Source organism: Oncorhynchus masou, chromosome 6, assembly GCF_036934945.1.
Source record: "Oncorhynchus masou masou isolate Uvic2021 chromosome 6, UVic_Omas_1.1, whole genome shotgun sequence".
NCBI lineage: Eukaryota > Metazoa > Chordata > Actinopteri > Salmoniformes > Salmonidae > Oncorhynchus > Oncorhynchus masou.
Window position 1 is genome coordinate 44,698,227 of NC_088217.1, and position 23,214 is coordinate 44,721,440.

General features: G+C 43.2%; 1 protein-coding gene across 1 annotated transcript; it reads right to left on the bottom strand.

Annotated features, from left to right (window-relative positions):
* Nucleotides 1-15,514: 15,514 nt before the first annotated feature.
* On the bottom strand, nucleotides 15,515-22,717 carry LOC135542111 (cytochrome b-c1 complex subunit 1, mitochondrial-like). The gene is made up of 12 exons (XM_064968770.1): nucleotides 22,591-22,717; nucleotides 21,547-21,687; nucleotides 21,309-21,395; nucleotides 21,039-21,168; nucleotides 18,652-18,850; nucleotides 18,416-18,495; nucleotides 18,155-18,270; nucleotides 17,317-17,621; nucleotides 17,093-17,178; nucleotides 16,652-16,740; nucleotides 16,424-16,499; nucleotides 15,515-16,017 (listed from the first exon to the last, which is right to left on the bottom strand). The coding sequence occupies exons 1-12, from the start codon at nucleotides 22,651-22,653 to the stop codon at nucleotides 15,953-15,955; spliced, it is 1,437 nt and encodes a 478-aa protein (XP_064824842.1). The 5' UTR covers nucleotides 22,654-22,717; the 3' UTR covers nucleotides 15,515-15,952.
* Between the last annotated feature and the right edge of the window lie 497 nt (nucleotides 22,718-23,214).

Consider the following 23,214-nt stretch of genomic DNA (forward strand, 5'->3'; position numbering starts at 1 on the left):
TCAAGTATGTCCTGCTTAATTCACTATGGTTGTAACCGCTCTGATGCACCTCAGACCGCTTCGGGGTAGTAAACAATGGGCTACAATAAGTTGTCAACTACGGTCTCGGTTACGCAGGAAAGTGACCAAAAATTAGGCCCCAAGGTTCAGTGACTCATCTGTATTTTCTTTTCAAATATCCTTTTCTATTTCTAAAAATAGCACTTAACTTGTTTTGTCAATGTTGGTAGTGTAGTAGACTACACATGACAACAGAAACCAAAAGGGGAGTGATAGCCTACATTTGGGCTAGGACAGTTGGCTCATTATAGGCATTTTATTTTATTCTTCAAAAATGTATGCAGGTATCATACAGATTGTGCTTATTAATCCATGATAAAATGCTTCTCATAATGAACATCGTATATTGAAAGAAAACATTATACTATACGCTACTTCTGTATAGCCTATGGCATGGTGTGTGTGTGTGTGTGTGTGTGTGTGTATATAGCAGACCTTTATTGAACAATAAAGGCATATACTATATTTCCTTTATAGGCATATGCTTTGATGAACACCATTGTGTTGTAATTGCACACCATAATCTCAGCCATTTTGTAGTCTGTACATTATCTCACCCCATCCAGTACTAATGTTTCTTTGTAATCATTTGCTCATAATCAGAGTTTAGTAATGGTGTGCAATGTATAAAAAAAATAACTGTCAGAATTGCTGTTTAAAGAAGCAATCAGCAGTTACTACATCTATTTTGGGATTTATAAATTAATGACATGTACACAGGGGTGTAATGGACCCCAAAAATCAGAAGGGGCACAAAGTATGTGAGGATGGCTGGGGAATGGTCCTGGGTTTGGGGCTTGGCCCCCATCCATAAATTGGACAATTTTAGCATTTTTCAAACAGCCGAAACAACTTTCATGCAATTTAGAGCCATACTCATTATGCTTAAATATATTTTTAAAATATGTATATTTTTCTGCATATCTCTTGAGCTTTTTTAAGAATTGACATGTTTCTTTGCATCTTTGCTAAATTATGGGTAAAAGGCTGAAAGGAATATGAGTTGTATTATGTAGGTCTACATTTAAAAATTGCTTGCTTTTCTCAAGTCTACCAACCTTGCCAGCAGGCATGCCAGCTAAGATAGTCAGACAAGCTCGCTCGTCCAACTTAATTGATGACTTGAAATGGCTTCTTGATACCTAGTTATTAGGCTGGGAGATTGAGAACCTATCTGGGCTAGCTAAACCCATCTTCATAAAATTGCTAGTTGGCTAGTAGTATTGCAGAGCAACAACAACTATATATACATTTACAGTATTTTAATTAAATGTGTAAACAGGACAAATCTGAGGGGTGACATGACCCGATGGGCATGACACCTCTGTATGTACCCAATGATTCTTCAATAATATAACTTAATGCCTCAATGTCATACCCCTTCAGAACCTTAAATATAAGCTTGTTTTACTCCTATATATTTTTTAACAAAGTAAACAAACACTATATAGCCTCAAACATGGTTAAAACTATACTTTTGACATCATGGATGATCAGTCCATACACTTTTTACCGAAGGGGGCAGGGAGTCACTTTGTTATTGTTTCTACTGCTGATTGCCACTTGAATTATCCAACTCACTTGGGATCAGGGCCATAGCCAGGGTCTGAAAAAAAAGTATTATAAAATCCACACAATTTTAAACTAATTTACTGCATTTCTATACAATTAAAAAAACACTATGATGCTATTTGGAGAACAGCAAAAATGAATCCAGCCGTCATCACATTGGATGCTTAAGTCACCTCAGTCGATCTACAAATACATTGGCTATAAGCCAATCAATTAGCCGCTACACATTAACTCGCATTAACTCAGCACCGGGATTAAAGACAATTATCTAATACTTTAGAGGGATCTGTTAGCAGAAAAAACATGTATTAACAAAATGTAAACATACGTTTGCTTTACAGAACAATTTTTTTTGTTGTTGCAGTTTTCCTGCTAATTTCCTGCATTCTACACATTTTGCCATGACCTATGCCATGTTAAAATATCGGAGCGAGAATGATTAACACATTCAATGGGGGCCTCCTGGAGGTCAGCCGGTGCCCCCTGCGTACGTACCCTGCGTGCCCGGTCGGTAATTTGGCCATGACTACTACAAGTTCAGATAGCTGGTTAGATTAACTAAACCAATTTACCAATCTAAAAAAAATGTAACTGACACAGGTAATTGTGTGAGTGACGTATACCACGGTTTCGCTGACACACAGGCATGTTTCCAAATTGTACCTTGTGTATTCTACTATTCTTTCTTTTCTTCCAATTAAGAACATTCAAACCAAAAGTGAAATAATATTAGACAACAATATGACAAAGTGACAGTAACAAAGGAGGTAAAAAATAAATAAATAATACAATTATACAACAAATAAGTCATAATAAAGAGTAAAATAAAAATAGTAATAATACTGAGACATTGGATTATATGGTCACCTACATGTAAACTACATATTATACATTATGTGTGAAACATTATATACGAATTATATAGAGATTCAGTCAATGTGATGTGGGTGGAGATTCTCCATATAGTCAATAAAAGGTTGCCAAATTCTGTAAAATGTATTCTACTATTCTAACTCTAAACATGAAGTTAAGACTTTGACTAAAAAGAAAATATATATATATATTTTTTACATTATAAAAAATGACAGATGTTCCGACCTCTGTGTTTTCACATGTAGCTACGGCCCTGACTGGGAGTATAAATCAAGTATAAATCAACTAGATGGATGATCTCTAAAACAGGGGGCTCTGTTTGTCTCTGAGGTCAATTTCCTCCCCGTACCATTGTCCTGTTGTCAAAGACCCGTTGGGAATGACGCAGGGTGATATTGCTTATTCCTTAGTGCTTTATTGGTTACTGATGCTTGAAATTAAGAAACACCTCTGACGTCAGTGCAGATTTAGCAAGCAGTACACAGAAATGAGGTTATATGATCAGATTTTATTTTGCAACCTTTGCTTACATTTTTACACATACAAACACAATAAGCACAATTGAAATGGTTCCCTACCTATTACAATGTCATGAGACCATCTGCCTGTAAATGAGTATTTATGCTCACTGTAGCGGAGACAAAAGACCAGCTTCATCTTATATTTGATCAGTGACATTTAACTGGCAAAATGTGTCATTCTTTTTACATAATGTTTTAGTACAGGCAGTCAGTGGAACGTTTTGGCATAAAATGAGGTAAGAATTATGCAATATAAAACAGATAAAGGGCAACATTTATTAATGACTTCAAGATGTCTTTTCCTCTAATAACAACACTTGTTTCATCCCCATGACCTATCCATCCCTCAACCTGCTTTTGTAAACCCACAACCCTAGTGAGGTGAGAATTTCCCCCCCTAGCCTTTGCCAATGTGACCCCAGCCCTTATTTCCTTTTGCCGATGCGTGCCATCAGCTCTGCATTGGCAGCAGCCTTGGCTCTCATGTCGTGGTTCTTGGCCAGGTCTATGAGGACACTGAGGATGCTGGTGGGGACATCCAGGGACAGGGCAAAGCGAGACCCTTGCTGGGCTCTCTTGGCGACCTGGGAGGCCGGGCGTGGGGCTCTGGTCTCCCGGAGGGTAGGGTGAAACTCTAGGGGGAGCAGGGAGCCCAGAATGCCACTGCGGTTTATGATGTTGACAGCCAACAGGTCACTTTCTGTGTCTTCTTCTCCCATCCTTTGGCACAGGCTGCACAATGGCAGCAACAGAGCCAGGCTCAGACACATACGCATGCCTCGCATGGTAAGCACAGTTGATCTGAAGTAGGAAAGGTGGAGAGAAAAGACGGTCAATAACTCAATCTCTTGCTTTAGAGTGAGAATTGTCCTACAATTTTGAGGCATTTGTTAATTTGTTCTAAATATACCATGGTCCTTGTAATGATGGTAAGGCACACCATGAATGTTTTCTCCATGCTATGCAGTTACCACAAATAATGGTTACCCACTGGGATGTATTTACATATTAGTGGTCCTAACAGACGCATAACTGGTTGAATTAGTGAAGAAATGTAGCTTTGGAGTACTTCAGACCATTCAACACCTGTTCAATTGATAATTAAAGACATTCTGGTTCCTTTAGAATTATTTTTACAATCACATTTACTGTGTAAGTTGTGGTTCATCCTAGGAAAGTATAAAACACAATGTAAGCATCAGTAATAGGGACTTACCCAATGTCTTGGCTTAGAAGTATTAAGGTCCCCAAAAGCCACTTCTTAGATGCAGGGTGGTGGCAAAGTATTTTTTTTTTCCCTCTGTCCTCTTCTGGTTCTCACAATATCTCTGTCAGTTTTGCCCAGCAAGTAGAGGAGCGACCACTGTAATGCAAGCACAGATTTTCAACTGGACTTCTCTCGTTACCCAAGACTCTATCTTCCTCCCTCTCCATCGTCCACGTGTCACTGCACCGTCACATCCAGCTTTCCCTCTCTGTTTATCTTGTACATCTCTCCGTCCATTGCCCTCCCATCTCATCTTGTCTCGTCTCATTTCCTTTTCTGACACAGTTTGATATCATCCTCTTAGTCTAACAATAACGTGATGGTAATTGCATTTTTTTTGCTCTGTCTTGATTGGATATCACCCCCACCACCACTCTAAAAAATACTGTATATTTATCTCTCACAAAGAGATAAGAAACACGTTTTCTCATGCTTTAGACAGAGATACTAGATTAGTAATAATTTGGTGAGTGCTTATATTTGTGCTATTTGACACATGTACAAGTGCGTCTTATTTCTCACCTTGTCTGTTCAGGGATTCAAACGAGTGACCTTTCAGTTACTGGTCCAACGCTCTAACCACTAGACTCCCTGCCACCCACCCACATATATATATTTTTTTATCAGTATGACAAAAGAAAGACCATATGCTTTGTACACTTTTAGGTTCACCAAAAGTCTTTATGATACAACATTTCACCATCCTCAAACAATAGGTCCATGGGTATCAAGTAACAACACTATGGAGCCCTGACCTGTTCACCGGACATGCTACCCTGTCCCGGACCTGCTGTTTTCGACTCTCTCTCTCCCTCTCTCTATCCCTGTCTCTCTCCCTCTCTACCGCACCTGCTGTCTCAACCTCTGAATGCTTGGCCATGAAAAGTCAACTGATATTTACTTGTTGCATCCTCTACAGCCACTGTGATTATTATTTGACTCCGCTGGTCATCTATGAACATTTGAACATCTTGATGAACGATCTGTCTTTAAATGGCCATGTACGTTTTTTTCACCAAGCAAAGCCAAAATAAGCCTGGCCACCCCTCAGAGCCTGGTTCCTCTCTAGGTTTCTTCCTCGGTTCCTGCCTTTCTATGGAGTTTTTCTTAGCCACGGTGGTTCTACATCTGTATTGCTTACTGTTTAGCATTTTAGGCTGGGTTTCTGTATAAGCACTTTGTGACATTTGCTGGTGTAAAAAGGGCTTTGTCAATACACTTGATTGATTTTTAACTATGGTCTTTGAAAAGAGAATCAAACACTGAAAGATGAATGCAGATCTCTATCTTTGATTTTGAAGTTGTCGGGATTAACGTTTTACCTATGTGATTATCTTCTTTTCAGAGTGGAAGTTTAAGTTCTTCTACTCAGATCAGATTGACTTCACATCAAGGGCCATTCGACTGTCACAGCACTTTTCCACTCAAGATCATCCTGTCCTAGAGTACTGTGACAGCAAAGCCACTGTACTGACAGATTCCTTCTGTCAATCCTGCCAACAGTAAACTGGAGGGTGTATGCAACTAGGGTTTCACTGTAACTGAGTTAATCAATCCAACAATGAGATCAACTGATCAATGACATACAGTATAGTCACATCCAAAATGATCGGCGCACTTGTTAAAGATGAGCAAAAATGGACTATAAATGATACAAATACAGATAGATATATTGTATGCAATAGTATTTAATACTACAATAATGTCTCAGAGAAATACTTTTTGTTTAACATGTTAAAAAAATACATCAAAGATGGGTGTCAATGAATGGCACCTGTAACAATTCTAATGAATGAAATCAAATGAATTTTATCGGCATTAATTTTCTACTTTTAATCTCAGTTTAAGGAACTGTATTGTGAACTTTCATGGTTCCTGTTTCACCGAGGTATAAAAATGAGGTAACACACATGTAAAATCCATTTGCATCCATCACAATGGAAAAAGGCAAAGAACTCACAGATGAAAAGAGATAATGTTTGTTGACTTTCATAATTCAGACCAAGGATACCATTTAAAAAAAATAAAACTTATACTATTTACCACTATTAGGGCAACAATTTAAGAAGTTTAAAACCACTGGAACAGGGAGGGGAGAAGGATGCTTCAGAGTGTTTATTAAAAGACCAAGGGCCACAGTCAGAGAATTACAGAACTTCCAAATCTACAATTAGATGCCACCTCCATGCCAATAGGAAATATGGAAGGGTTGCCATAAAAAAAGCCTTTATTGAGAAACCAACCAATTAAATGCCTGGACTTTGCTAATCAGCATTGGCACCATTGCTATGGTCAAATGAGAAGAAAAAAGAGCTATTTGGCCACGCAAACCAATGTTTTGTTTGGCGTCGAAAGAAGGATGCATGCAGAAAAGAACATCCTACTGTATCTACTGTAAAACATGGATATTTGATGTTATGGGGCTGTTTGCTTCCCCTGGTCCTGCGGCCCTTAAGGTCAACTGCATCATGAACTTTATCAAGTGCCAGGACATTTTAGCCAAAAACCTGAAACCTGGTCGCAAGGGGATCTTTCAGCAAGACCATGACCTGAAGCACACTCAAAATCCACAAAAAAATGGTTAATTGACAACAAAATGGCCATCCTTTGGTTTGACAGGTTTTTTTGAAAGGTTTTTTAAGAGGGCAGTCCATATGCTCAGACCAAAGGATATCAAGGATCTGCAAAGATTCTGTATGGAGAAATTATCTGTGATCCTTCCCAATGTGTTGTCCAATATCATAAAACATAGCCTAAGTGCTGTTATCCTCGCTCAAAGTATAAAAACCGGAATGTTGACCAATATCAGTTGGACTTTTTTTTTGTATTAATTGTTAAACATCTCTTTTTCTCTGAGCAATTGTATTAGTATATAAGAATATCATTATTTTGAGCATACAATATATATATATTTTTTAGCATATGATATACACTGAGCATATGCAACATTAGGAATATCTTCCTAATACTGAGTTGCACAAGAAAGAGTTCCATAGTGTCATGCCCTGACCTTAGATATCTCTGTTTTCTATATATTTTGGTTAGGTCAGGGTGTGACTAGGGTGGGTACTCTAGGTTTTTGTATGTCTAGGGGGTTTTGTATGTCTATGTTGGCCTGATATGGTTCCCAATCAGAGACAGCTGGTTATCGTTGTCTCTGATTGGGGATCATATATAGTCAGGCCCTTTTCCCCACCTTCTGGTGTGGGATGTTGTCAATGTGTAGTTGTCTGTCAGCACTATATTGTATAGCTTCATGTTTCGGTTGTTATTTTGTTCGGTGTTCATTCTTTTAATAAAGAGAATGTACGTATACCACACTGCGCCTTGGTCTCCTTCATACTGGGGTGGCAGTGTAGCCTAGTGGTTAGAGCGTTGGACTAGTAACCGGAAGGTTGCAAGTTCAAACCCCCCATTCTGCCCTGAACAGGCAGTTAACCCACTGTTCCTAGGCTGTCATTGAAAATAAGAATTTGTTCTTAACTGACTTGCCTGGTTAAATAAAGGTAAAATAAATAAAAAATATGACGACCATGACACAGGGATGCTGGTCCATGCGGACATTTATAGTTGTGTCAAGTTGACTGGATATCCTTTGGGTGGTGGATCATTCTTGACCTCTCTTATCATCACCCAGTGCCTGGGCTTACCTCCGCTGTACCCCTGTCTGCGCATTATGCTCTGAATATATTCTACCATGCCCAGAAATCTGCTCCATTTATTCTTTCTCTCCAGAAATAAGCCTCTCACTGTTGCCGCCTGCTACCGACCCCCCTCAGCTCCCAGCTGTGCCCTGGACACCATTTGTGAATTGATCGCCCCCCATCTAGCTTCAGAGTTTGTTCTGTTAGGTGACCGAAACCGGGATATGCTTAACACCCCGGCAGTCCTACAATCTAAGCTAGATGCCCTCAATCTCACACAAATCATCAAGGAACCCACCAGGTACAACCCTAAATCTGTAAACAAGGGCACCTTCACAGAGACGTCATCCTGGCCAACTGGCCCCCCAAATACACCTCCTCTGTCTTCAACCAGGATCTCAGCGATCACTGCCTCATTGCCTGTATCCGCTACGGATCCGCAGTCAAACGACCACCCCTCATCACTGTCAAACGCTCCCTAAAACACTTCTGCGAGCAGGCCTTTCTAATCGACCTGGCCCGGGTATCCTGGAAGGATATTGACCTCATCCCGTCAGTTGAGGATGCCTGGTCATTCTTTAAAAGTAACTTCCTCACCATTTTAGATAAGCATGTTCCGTTCAAAAAATGCAGAACTAAGAACAGATATAGCCCTTGGTTCACTCCATACCTGACTGCCCTCGACCAGCACAAAAACATCCTGTGGCGGAATGCAACAGCATCGAATAGTCCCCGCGATATGCAACTGTTCAGGGAAGTCAGGAACCAATACACGCAGTCAGTCAGGAAAGCAAAGGCCAGCTTCTTCAGGCAGAAATTTGCATCCTGTAGCTCTAACTCCCAAAAGTTCTGGGACACTAAAGTCCAGGGAGAACAAGAGCACCTCCTCCCAGCTGCCCACTGCACTGAGGCTAGGTAACACGGTCACCACCGATAAATCCATGATTATTGAAAACTTCAACAAGCATTTCTCAACGGCTGGCCATGCCTTCCTCCTGGCTACTCCAAACTCGGCCAACAGCCCCCCCCCCGCAGCTACTCACCCAAGCCTCTCCAGGTTCTCCTTTACCAAAATCCAGATAGCAGATGTTCTGAAAGAGCTGCAAAACCTGGACCCATACAAATCAGCTGGACCCTCTATTTTTGAAACTATCCGCCGCCATTGTCGCAACCCCAATTACTAGCCTGTTCAACCTCTCTTTCATATCATCTGAGATCCCCAAGGAATGGAAAGCTGCCGCAGTCATCCCCCTCTTCAAAGGGGGAGACACCCTGGACCCAAACTGTTACAGACCTATATTCATCCTGCCCTGCCTATCTAAGGTCTTCGAAAGCCAAGTCAACAAACAGGTCACTGACCATCTCGAATCCCACCGTACCTTCTCCGCTGTGCAATCTAGTTTCCGAGCCGTTCACGGGTTCACCTCAGCCACGCTTAAGGTACTAAACGATATCATAACCACCATCGATAAAAGACAGTACTGTGCAGCCATCTTCATCGACCTGGCCAAGGCTTTCGACTCTGTCAATCACCATATTCTTATCGGCAGACTCAGTAGCCTCAGTTTTTCTAATGACTGCCTTGCCTGGTTCACCAACTACTTTGCAGACAGAGTTCAGTGTGTCAAATCGGAAGGCATGTTGTCCGGTCCTCTGGCAGTCACTATGGGGGTGGCCACAGGGTTCGATTCTCGGGCCGACTCTTTTCTCTGTATATATCAATGATGTTGCTCTTGCTGTGGGCGATTCCCTGATCCACCTCTAGGCAGATGACACTATTCTGTATACTTCCGGCCCTTCCTTGGACACTGTGCTATCTAACCTCCAAACGAGCTTCAATGCCATACAACACTCCTTCCATGGCCTCCAACTGCTCTTACACGCTAGTAAAACCAAATGCATGCTTTTCAACCGTTCGCTGCCTGCACCCGCACTCCCGACTAGCATCACCACCCTGGATGGTTCCGACCTAGAATATGTGAACATCTATAAGTACCTAGGTGTCTGGCTAGACTGTAAACTCTCCTTCCAGACTCATATCAAACATCTCCAATCTAAAATCAAATCTAGAGTCGGCTTTCTATTCCGCAACAAAGCCTCCTTCACTCACGCCGCCAAACTTACCCTAGTAAAACTGACTATCCTACCGATCCTCGACTTCGGCGATGTTTTCTACAAAATAGCTTCCAATACTATACTCAGCAAACTGGATGCAGTTTATCACAGTGCCATCCGTTTTGTTACTAAAGCACCTTGTACCACCCACCACTGCGACCTGTATGCTCTAGTCGGCTGGCCCTCGCTACATATTCGTTGCCAGACCCACTGGCTCCAGGTCATCTACAAGTCCATGCTAGGTAAAGCTCCGCCTTATCTCAGTTCACTGGTCACGATGGCAACACCCACCCGTAGCACGTGCTCCAGCAGGTGTATCTCACTGATCATCCCTAAAGCCAACACCTCATTTGGCCGCCTTTCGGTCCAGTTCTCTGCTGCCTGTGACTGGAACGAATTGCAAAAATCGCTGAAGTTGGAGACTTTTATCTCCCTCACCAACTTCAAACATCTGCTATCTGAGCAGCTAACCGATCACTGCAGCTGTACATAGTCTATCGGTAAATAGCCCACCCAATTTACCTACCTCATCCCCATAATGTTTATATTTATTTACTTTTCTGCTCTTTTGCACACCAGTATCTCTACCTGTACATGACCATCTGATCATTTATCACTCCAGTGTGCAAAATTGTAATTATTCGCCTACCGCCTCATGCCTTTTGCACATAATGTATATAGACTCTCTTTTTTTTCTACTGTGTTATTGACTTGTTAATTGTTTACTCCATGTGTAACTCTGTGTTGTCTGTTCACACTGCTATGCTTTATCTTGGCCAGGTCGCAGTTATAAATGAGAACTTGTTCTCAACTAGCCTACCTGGTTAAATAAAGGTGAAATAAAAATACACACGGTAAACTGTTGAGCATGAACCCAGCAGCATTGCAGTTCTTGACACAAACCAGTGCGCCTGGAACCTCCTACTGTACCCCATTCAAAGGCACTTACATTATTTGTCTTGCCCCTTGTAGTAATCATGGCCAAATTACCCAATGGGTATGCAGGGCACATGCCCAGGGGTCCTGACCTCCATGGGGACACCATTGACTTTAAGTCATTCTCACTCAGATATCATATTAACATGGCAAAATGTGTAGAATTGTAAGAATTTTGCTTTTAAGCTTCTTTTTATTTTAACGTTTCCCCAAACCATGGCAAAATGTCTTAAATTACAGGAAATTATCTGTTAAACTGTCGTCACCCCCCCCCCCAATTTAAAAAAAGAATCATCATCTGTAAATCAAATGTATTTATTTACCTTTTCTTAATAAAATACTGCTTCTGCTCTAACAGATCCCTGTGTTCTAAATTATAGTTTTTCATCCTGGAGTTAATGTGTAGTGGGTAATTGTATTAGCTAATAGGCTTTGTGTTTGTAGACTGATAATGGCTGGGCTCATTTTTGCTTGTTTCTGATCTTCTCCAAATAACATTTGAGTTTTTCAATTGTATAGAAATGCAGTAAATGAGCTTCAACTTTCTTAAAATGTATTGGATGGGGCTGTCAACCTCGAAAAGAGGAAAAAGGAAGACAAGCCTCTTTCGTTTCCTGTGTCACATCTTGCCCATCAAGACATTATCCTCATCTGACTAATGATAACCATGGTCTTACTTACACAGCCTGAGCCAAGGGACTCGACCCTGAGGGCCACAGAGAGAAGGCCCAGCCTCAGTAATCCTGTATTGGGGGTCATGTACGCATCATTCAACTTAGTCAGGTCAGTGGGGGACAATACATAAGCTATCCTCTTGGTAGCTACAGCAAGGAACAGCTTGAAATAGATGTCTTGAACGGCTGAAGGAATACCCAGTCTCCCCAGCAGACCCAGAGTCATAGATAGAGCACAGATGATGATGATCACTTTAATCATCAATCGTATACAAGGTCTAACCGAAGTTTGACTTCCGCTTTATCCCAACCCCTCTGAAAGACACGCATACAGGTTGGAGCGGGGGGATGCCGCACTGGGGTCCTGTGGAGCAGTTTTGGGGGTTGCTTTGCTCAAGGGCACAATGGCAGGCAATGGCATTTAGGATTTGATATCAGCAGCCCTCCGGTTGCCAGCTCACTTCCTCACCAATTTTTATCGCTTGAGCTGGCAACCCTACGTTGAGTAAAAGTCTAAAAGTATTTGGTTTTAAATATACTTAAATATCAAAAGTCTATGTAATTGCTAAAATATAAAAAGTGTGAATCATTTTTAAGTCCTTATATTAAGCAAACCAGATGGCACCATTTTCTGTGTGTGTGTGTGTGTGTGTGTGTGTGAATAGCCAGGGGCACACGCCAACACTCAGACATAATTTACAAACGAAGCAGTAGGGATGACCAGGGATGTTCTCTTGATAAGTGTACTGAGTACTTTTGGGTCTTAAGGAAATGTATGGAGTAAAAAGTACATTATTTTCTTCAGGAATGCAAAAAGTTGTAAAAATATAAAAAGTACAGATACCTCCAAAAAATGACTTAAGTAAAAAAAATATATAAAATAGTACTTTACACCACTGGTTACCTGCCGCCCTCATAAGGATGTGAGATGATGTCACACGGTCCATATGATACAGTAGCAGAGTTGTATAGCCGGGGGTATGACATTGGTTCTTTAAATAGGCTTTATTCATAGATATGACAAACAAGATAACACCAATGAGCGGTCTCTCTGACATTTGTCCACAACTCATCTGTAATGAATTAATATTTTTCTGTGTTCTGTTCCCAGAGATGAGTGGTTGGAAGAACATATTCACAGATTACATGTTGATTTTTTTTTTTTTCAGGCATGGAATGGTTAGGTTGCGGTAAGGGTTCAGGTTTGGTTTAGCCATACAGCCAGTCATGTCTGTACAGTGAGAACAGGCAGATCAGTGACGTACCACACGCCCCCGCAAGTAGGGGGGGGGGGGCACAGTCTCCAGTTGAATCCAGGTGAAAGCTATGATCCCACCCTTAAATCAGTTCAGATAAAGAGGAGGAGACAGGTTAAAGAAGGATTTTTAGACCTTGAGACAATTGAGACATGGATTGTGTAGAATTGCAGGCAATTTGCTTTAAAACAGCAACATTTCTTCTCAGCCTAATGGCAAAATTAGTAGAGTAGCTATAAAACTGCATATTTTTCTCCTTCCCCTCTGGCAAAATGTGTCGAATTGTAGGAAGTTAGCTGTTTCCCTGCCCTTGTTTAGACCGCAAAACTGCAGTACGCCATTGAGGCAGATAGTAGATTTACTATCTTGAGAACAGGTAAATGGTCAAAATAATATTATTATTGGTATGTTTAAGGGAAAGGGGGATAAGGGAGGTACATTTAGAGGGGGGGGAGTTGAAGCACAAATAAAGGGAGAGGAGATGCGGTTAAGGGAGCGTGTTTGTGCCGTCAGTAAAAAAATGTTTTAAAATTGTACTGCATCAGAGGACATAAACGTAGGCATAGTCAACTCTGGTATCATCATAAAATAACATCTGGACCAAACATTTGTTAGTGAGTCAGTCCCTCACTGAAGTGTAAATGAGAATTCCTGTCCCCTGTAAAGCAGTTGAACTACAGTGACCTCTGCTGACATGTTTCCATCTATCTGATCTTGCCCAAGCTGATGGAGTTTGAGTTATGTACATACATACATACAAAAAATATAAACACAACATGTAAGTGTTGGTCCCATGTTTCATGAGCTGAAATAAGATTCCAGAAATGTTCCATATGCACAAAAAGCTTATTTCGCAAAATACATTTGCCAAAATGTCTTTGCATCCCTGTTAGTGATCATTTCTCATCTGACAGGTGTAGAATATCAATAAGCTGATTTAAACAGCATGCTAATTACACAGGTGCATCTTGTGCTGGGGACAATGAAAGGTCACTCTAAAATTAGCAGTTTTTTCATACAACACAATGCCACAGATGTCTCAAGTTGATGGAGCATGCACTTGGCATCTTAACTGCACAAATGTCCATAAAAGCGGTTTCCAGAGAATTTGAACTTCTTAACCATAAGCCACCTCAATATCATTTTAGAGAATTTGGCAGTACGTCCAACCGGCCCCACAACAGCAGACCAGGTGTAACCACACCAGCCTAGGACCTCCACATCCAGCTTCAACTGCGGGATCGGAGACCAGCCACTCGGACAGTTGATGAAACTGTGGGTTTGCACAACCAAAGAATTTCTGCACAAACTGTCAGAAACCATCTCAGGGAAGCTCATCTGCGTACTCGTCGTCCTCACCAGGGTCTTGACCTGACTGCAGTTCGCCGTTGTAACCGACTTCAGTGGGAAAATGATCACTTTCGATGGCCACTGGCATGCTGGAGACGTGTGTTCTTCACGGATGAATCCCGGGTTCAACTGTACCTGGCAGACGTGTATGGCGATGTGTGGGCGAGTTGTTTGCTGATGTCAACATTGTGAACAGAGTGCCACATGGTGGCAGTGGTGTTATAGTATGGGCAGTCATAAGCTACGGACAACGAACACAATTTCAATTTACATCTTTGAATGTACAGAAATACCGTGAGGAGATCCTGAGGCCGGCCCATTAATCTGCCATCCCCCTCATGTTTCAGCATGGTAAAGCACGGCCACATGTCACAAGGACATATTCATGATTCCTGCAAGCTGAACATTTCCCACTTCTTCCATGGCCTGCATACTCAAGACATGTTACCCATTGAGCAAGTTTGGGATGCTCTGGATTGACGTGTACAACAGCGTGTTCCAATTCCCGCCAATATTCAGCAATTTCGCACAGCCAACATTGCACAGGACACAATCTACAGCCTGATCAACTCTATGTGAAGGAGATTTTGCGCTGAGTGAGGCAAATGGTCACACCAGACACTTTTTTATCCATGCCCCTACCTTTTTATAAGACATCTGACCAACAGATGCATATCTGTATTCCCAGTCATGTGAAATCCATAGATTAGAGCCTAATGAAATTATTTCAACTGACTGGTTTCCTTATGAACTGTAAAATCTTTTAAATTGGTTATTTTTGCTCCGTGAAGTTACAGTACATATCCCTTGTTTACTCTTCCCTAGTGACAGGGTGTCACATCACTGTTATCCTTTTGTCTAACTAATCTGTGGGGACATCCAATCAGCCACAATGGGAGAGCTCTGTAATCTACTTAATATTTGATATTCATAGGTCATATTTCAAACATTGGAAGACATGTCATTTCATGACTGGTAATCTCCTCCCTCGTCAATAAAGCGTGTTCATACCATTGACGCTACTAGAAGATCAGTTCATACTGGAGTCATCTTGCCCCTCTGGTGGGTAGAAGTGGTCCCTGCAGCTCAAGTCAGAGGAACACGAGTTTTAACCCAACCATTGTGGCTGAAGTAGAACAGGGACTAACTAAATACTGGAATTATGCCATTTGATACAAAAACAAGGATAGAGCATAACATGTTAATTCTTACTAATCTAATTGTGTGTGGGACAATGACTCACATGTTTTACTTGAATGTCAGAATGAGTTTATGTACAATAGGACAGAAACAAAACATTGCCTCAATTCATAAATACTTCTCAACAACTGGTTGTACAGTGCTATGATTGTAAAGTATATGCATCACTGGATGTGTTCAGGTGTCCCCAGAACAGTACCAGGTGCCTGAAAAGGCTCAGTGATAATACATCTTCTGTATTACAATCTTCCAAGATCATCAGCGACAAATACAAGGAAATGGAACACAACTTATGCACACCCTCCACACCATGGTTCTCTCCCTCATAACCAATTAGAACTGACGTAGTGAGAGGAGAGATGGAGAGAAGGCCTGGAGTCCATACCGGTCTGTGCTAATGAGCTGAGGCAGTCCTCGGTTCTTTACTCTTGCAGTGATGGTAGGAGTATGGGAGTGGAGGAGCATAGCAACACTATGGGGGATCTTAGAAGCGGAGCCAGTACATGGCACTGCGCATCCTGTTGTAGTCAGGCAGCTGCTCAATGGGGCCTGTACAACAGAGATAAACAGATGAGAGAAGGATAGAGTCCGGACTTCCAGACTCTATCCTAGACAAGAGGATAAAGGTGCAAAGGCTGCTTGGAAGGAATATTGATGTGCGGTAACTAGGGATGCAAATTTCTCTACCGAATTACCAACCATCATTAACCGGTTGATTGCGCAATGACTGGGCTTACGAAAGCACGTCACTCCTGTACCGGCGTTTTGAGGAGCTGCTCTTGTGCAGTCTGACAGGTGATAGGCTATTCCGTTTCTCAAACTAGGCTCTGTATACTGTGCGCATGTGATAAGATTTATTTTTTTTTTTTAAACCTAGAGACCGATAAGCATAACCAGTCAAATGTATTTTTCGGCAGCTAACCGATTTAAGTCAACATCCCTCGTGATAACTTACCAACAGCAGACACGGCGGGACACTTGTCATAGATGTATTTGGAGCAGACGTCACGCACCAGCTTGGGTGTCACAGCCTGAGGGGGAGACAGGGACAGAGGTGGTAGGAAGAATATGGGTGAGCGCAGTGGGGGGAAGGGGGGGGGGAGAGGCGCAGAAGTAGCACCCTCTAGGTGGTAGGAGGGTGTAACAGCCGTATGTGTGGTGCAGAGAAGGGGGTTGTACTCACGTTAATGCGGGCATCCCACTCGGCCAGAGGGATACGGCGGCCATAGTTCAGGACATGTCTGCCGATGTCATCACATATCGGTGTTGTTCCTACAGGAGAGCAGTAAGGCAGTGTTAGTGGGGACCAAGGAGTACTAGTGCACCATGTCATCTCCAGTACCACCCCAACATTAACATGGGAAAAAAACAGCACATTTCTATGTTTTGTAGTAAGAGGAAGATGAGTATTTCCAATGAAATCATCCAATTAGTAGGCATCACCTACTCACAATTGGTTAAAATCACATGATGCATACCGATGTCATTGGAAACACATATCTTCCTCTTTCAATACAAATGCGCCATTTTTAAACATGTTGATGTTGGGGTGGTGCTGGAGATGAGAACATTTCTGAAATGGCCATTGAAGTTTCTTATGGGCTACATGAGGTAAAGATCTTACCGTTGAGCTGTCCCACCAGGCTGGCCTTGAGGGCATTCTTGGCTCTGGCAATGTCACTCTCTGTCACTGTGGTGCACAAGTTCATCCTTCAGGGAGAGAAAGAAAAAGGCAGGTCAATACTATCAAATTGAATAGGTAGAAGGACACAGGCTGAGGACAAGTGTTCGACCAGGACTGCATCCATGTGTAGCGCTTGAGTGTACGCATTGTAAATCCCAACTAACCATGCGTTCTGTGACCAGTGCATCATGTCGTCGATGTGGTGTTTGTCGGTGACAAAGTAGATGCCCAGCAGACCAGTGTCGCTGTAAGAGGAGTGGAAGGCCTGGAAGCTGTGGCACAGACTCTCCTCTGAGGCTAGACGAGCCAGGCGGCTGCTCAGGTGCTTTCCACCACCGAAAGTGATGTCATAGCTGCCAATGATGGAGTTGGCAACCATGAGAGGCACAATGTCTGGGCTGGCGGCACTGGCACCCTCCACAGCGATGGCAATGTGTGCCAGGGGCATATCATCATCACGCATGCGGATCTACAAAGAGGGAGACAACACAGGGTTAACAATATGAACAATCTAAATAGAACAAAGAAGAAAAGCTTCGGTCCTCCCGAGTGGCGCAGCGGTCTAAGGCACTGCATCACTACTGCCTGGGGTTCCATCCCGTTACAGGGAATTCAGCAATTGTCACAGCGTCATCCGGGTTAGGGGAGGGTTTGGCCGGGGGAGGGCTTTACTTGGCTCATCACGCCCTAGTCGACTCCTTGTGGCGGGCCAGGCGCCTGCAGGCTGACTTCGATCATCAGCTAAACGGTGTTTCCTCGGTCACATTGACGCTTCTAGGTTAAGGGAACTAGTGTCAAGAAGCACAGTTTGGCGGGACGTATTACAGGACACGACTCAACATTCGCCTCTCTCGAGCCCGTTTAGAGAGTTCCAGCAATGAGACAAGATTGTAATCACGAAAAAGGGGGTAAAAGTGACAAAGAATAAAACCTGATGGGATACCTGCACCCTTGTTCAGACATCTGTAAATTCAGACACAGAGAGACCGGAGCGTTCCTCACCTCGCTGCCAGAGAAGCGGCAGGGGGACAGAACAGGCACAGCATCATCCTCGTACTCAAAGGAAACGCCACTGAAGTGCTGCTTGGCCAACCCAACCAGCTCCTCGTGAGTCACACCTACACAGGAGACAGGCAGTGAGCCGTTACAAACAAGGACGACATTACACACAAACACACAAAACAATCAGGGCCGGTTTGTATTTGCATATTATACCTCTCTACACAGCCTTAACATGGCAGTGGTAATGTATGGGAGACATACCTCCAGCAGCTGCCAGCACCATGCGGGGGGCCTTGTAGTGGCTGCTGATGAAATCTACCAGATCCTGTCGACTCAAAGTCCTGAAGGGAAGAGACAGATCTAAACTAACTCGGGAGTGCTGTGAAGTGGAACAGGATGCTGTAACGGGTATGTGGGACTTTCCCTAGGGTTTTGGCTTGGCCCTAGCATGCTCTGACCCAATAAGATTCCCTGGTAGGCTCAGGGTGTGTGTGTACCTGGCGTTTTGGGATGGCCCCAGAACACTGTGTCCTAAGGGGGTGCCCTGGAAAGCTGTAGCGTGCAGCAGGTCCAGACACACGTCCTGCAGACTGCCCTCCACCTCCTCCAGCTCTTTCAGTACTACACTCCTCTGCTGCTCAATGTCAGCCTCGCTCAGGACATTGCTCTGCAGCACCTCGGATAACAGCGCCACCGCTGGGAATAGAGTACTGATTCAGTGTACACACACACACACACACACACATATATATACACACATAGCCACGACAATAACTAGAGGACATGCACAGTAAACTATACTGAACAAAAATAAACATGTAAAGTGTTGGTCCCATGTTTCATAAGCTGAAATAATAGATCTCAGAAATGTTCTATACGCACAAATTTGTTTACATCCATATTAGAGAACATTTCTCCTTTGCCAATGTAATCCATCCACCTGGCAGGTGTGGCATATCAAACAGCGTGATCATTACACCGGTGCACCTTGTACTGGGGACAATAAAAGGCCACTCTAAAATGTGCAGATGTCACAACACAATGCCATAGGTGTCTCAAGTTGAGGGAGGGTGCAACTGGCATGCTGACTACAGGAATGTCAACTAGAGCTGTTGCCAGAGAATTTAATGTTAATTTCACTACCATAAACTGCCTCCAAAGTAGTTTTAGATAACTTGGCAGGGAGTCCAACTGGCCTCACAACCACAGGCCAGGACCGCCTCATCCAGCTGCATCACCCGCGGGTTCGTCTGAGGGGGGTGTGAGGGGTGATGAGTATTGGTTTAATAAAGCCCGTTTGTGGAGAAACTCATTCTGATTGGCTGGGCCTGGCTGCTAAATGGGTAGGCCTATGCCCTCAAATGGCCCCTGCACAGTCATTGTTCAGTATAATTGACCAAAAGGCAACAAGTGCTTAACAACTACAGTGGATTCAGAAAGTATCCAGACACCTTCATGTTTTCCACATTTTGTTACATTAGTCTTATTCTTAAATTTATAAAATTACATATTTACCTAAATCTACACACAATACCCAATAATGACCAAGCAAGAACAGGTTTTTCAAAAAGTATTCAGACCCTTTGCTATGAGACTCGAAAATGAGCTCAGGTGCATCATGTTTCCATTGATCATCCTTGAGATGTTTCTACAACTTGATTGGAGTCCACCTGTTGTAAATTCAATTGATTGGTCCCACAGTTGACAGTGCATGTCAGAGCAAAAACCAAGCCATGAGGTCAAAGGAATTGTCTGTAGAGCGCCGAGACAGGATTGTGTCGAGGCACAGATCTGGGAAAGGGTACAAAAACTTTTCTGCAGCGTTCAAGGTCCCCAAGAATACAAGAAGGGTCTTGGTCAAGGAGGTGACCAAGAACCCAATGGTCACTGACAGAACTCCAGAGTTCCTCTGTGGAGATGGGAGAACCTTCCAGATTGGATGGAGTGCTGCAGAGATGTTGTCAAACAAGCCTTTATGGTAGTAGCCAGGCGGAAGCCACTCCTCAGAAAAAAGGCATGACAGTCGGCTTGGGGTTTGCCAAAAGGCACCTAAAGGACTCTCAGACCATAAGAAACAAGATCCTCTGGTCTGATGAAACCAAGATTGAACTCTTTGGCCTGAATGCCAAGTGTCACCTCTGGAGGAAACCTGGCACCATCCCTACAGTGAAGCATGGTGGAGGCTGCATTTTGCTGTGGGGGTGTTTTTCAGCAGCAAGGACTAGGAGACTAGTCAGGGTCGAGGTAAAGATGAACAGAGCAAAGTACAGAGAGATCCTTGATGAAAACCTGTTCCAGAGCGCTCAGGAATTCAGACTGGGGAAAAGGTTCACCTTCCAAAAGGACAACGACACTAAGCACACAGTCAATACAACGCAGGAATGGCCTCAGGACAAGTCTCTGAATGTCCTTAAGGGGCCCAGACAGAGCCCGGACTTGAACCCGATCGAACATCTCTGGAGAGACCTGAAAATAGCTGCCGTGACGCTTCCCATTCAAACTGACAAGAGCTTGAGAGGATCGCTGCCAAAGGTGCTCCAACAAAGTACTGAGTAAAGGGTCTGAATACTAATGTAAATGTAATTGTCTAAAAAAAAAAAATTTTTTTTTTGCTTTGTCATTATGGGTTATTGTGTGTAGATCTGATGAGGGGAAAAAACAATGATCAGTTTTAGAATTAGGCTGTAATATAACAAAATGTGTAAAAGGTGATGGGGTCTGAATACTTTCCGAATGCACTGTATATACACAAACACACTCGCTCAATCTCTATGACGAGGGGCTTATAAAGAACCCCACATACACACCACTGAATTATCACATCTTATAAACATCCATTCCTTATTCCGGTCTCATTGTGTCTGCAGGTGTCTGGTTGGCTCACCTTTGGGCAGGTCCTTGGCCAGGGTCTTCATGTAGTAGGCAGTGTGCTCCCGGGAAGTGTATGCACTCAGGTGAGCACCCATGGACTCCACCTGATGCTCCAGGGCCATCTGGGGGTGCTTCTTTGTCCCCTGGGGAAAAGAAACAAAGGGAAAAGGGGGAGAACAAAAAAAGTGTCAAATGCTTTTTGGACAGTCTGATGCAGTAGTTAAGTGTGAAATCTCTTATGAGACTCAAGGTAGATTGCACAGATGTCACAGCTATTATGTACCTTGAAAGCCATATGCTCCAGGAAGAACCCAGCTCCATTGTTCTTCTCAGTCTCGTAGCGACTTCCACAGCTGATCCACAACCCAACCTGAGAGAGAGTACAGGTGGAACTCATACCATGCTGCGCTAACAAATACAGTCAGGTTCATCTGAAATGTGACTGTATTACGCAATGTTTCCCAAAACCATTATGAACAGTACTTAGACTGTATAATCAATGACACAGCAGAGGTCCTTACAGTGCATGTGCCGTGTCCAGTCTCCTCAGATGCGATCCTCAGGCCATTGTCCAGGGCAGTGAGACGGGTCTCCGGAGCTCCTAGAAGGCTCTGGGCGTAGGTCACCGTCGCCTGGCCACGCCGTAGAGACAGCAGGATGGGCTAGAGGGAGAGGATAGTCAGCTGTGAATAGATTCTTCAGCAAATAGTAAATTAATTTGGTTGTGTTGATAAAGACTACAGCTGGTGTATGGATTACATGTATGAAATTGCTGAAATAATTTGTAGTAATGGGATGAAGAGACAGCAAAATATTTTTTTACCAACTCAATGTCATCATGGCCAATAAAAAGGTTAAATGGACCAGAGAAAGTGCTTGTGGGGTGATCTGCTGACTTGATCCCACAATAAGTGATAGCTACCAATTTACACGTACAGCCTGTCGACCTTGCTAGCTAATACGTTGGGGGTAACAGTGAGGGGCTATTTTTTATCTTCAGTCCGTCAAGAAAACACTTCACCGGTTAGCTAGCATAGCAGCCCACTACAGTTTGAAGTCAAACTAAACTTCATAGTTAGCTAAGATCATATAATGACTTTCTAGCGAGTTCAACTTAACATATGGCCAGTGGAATGTGATTACCAGTCAGCAAAGCAACTGGTCGACTACTAAAGTATACCGACATCATTTAGCAGGACAAGAGGTAACCAACATCTGCTAGCTAACTGGTTAACGATTGGCCGAATAGCTAACGTTAAGGACAACGTTAAGGACAATGACCTTGGGTTAGTTCTTAAAATCGAATAAACCCAGGTATAGGTTAACTGACATGATGTCAACATTTCCACTCATATTACGTAATCTACAGTGATGTGTTGCGCCTTTCCTGCCAGTTGACCTTGCGCTAACTCCAATATAATGCTTACCGGCTAGCTATCACTTTGTCTGTATACAGCCACGGGCTTACTTTTTTTTCGCTGTGGTGAAAGAAATGCAGATACCAACCAACAACTTTATTTTCCTTTGCAGACCCCTTAAATGCCAAGATGTTCCTGAATACTTACGCTACGTGCTTTGGCTAGGGCTCGACCCACGGTGCTCCCGACTCGGCACACGGATGCTGCCATCTTTTCCTGGCAAATAAAGAAAGATCAGCTGCGCGCACGTTCCACAACGTGGACGCCCGCGAAGTCCTTGTATACGTCAGCGGTTCACGCAGGCAGCAGCGCCAACAAGTCGGACAAAGGCTACACTACACTGTAGCTTCATACACTTTTATCTAAATCACAGTGTTTATTATACAGAAATGCTAATCTAGCTAAGTGGATTCGATACTGACTTTATTATAACGAGGTAGGCCTACAATGGCTGATTGCAAAAAACTGCTTAAAACATTAGGCAACAGTAGTCCAATACCCCCCTCTGTCAGGAGCTCTTGTAAGTTCCCCTCCATGCACATATGGTCCTGATCACCCTATGGGTGAGGTTCTGGTGCCTGGAGATGTTCTGGAACCTGATCCCAGCATAGGGTACCAGAGGAGTGGGCACAAACAGGGCAGGGGGCTCCTTGTCTGAGTCTTGTAGGTTGATGGCCTCCAGAGGAAGGAAATGGCTTTTGTAACTATCAGGGACAGCAGGGGGCTTATAAACCTGGGGCCTTATAACCCGGGGTCTCCATCAGCAGTCCA

Coding starts and splice junctions, on each gene's coding strand:
- LOC135542111 (XM_064968770.1), bottom strand. CDS start 22,653: ATGGCAGCATCCGTGTGCCGAGTCGGGAGCACCGTGGGTCGAGCCCTA. Junction 17,622..18,154: donor GCCGCTTCTCTGGCAGCGAG/GTGAGGAACGCT, acceptor CCCTCTTTGTAG/ATCCGCATGCGTGATGATGA. Junction 16,741..17,092: donor CCTGGTGGGACAGCTCAACG/GTAAGATCTTTA, acceptor GCTCTCCTGTAG/GAACAACACCGATATGTGAT.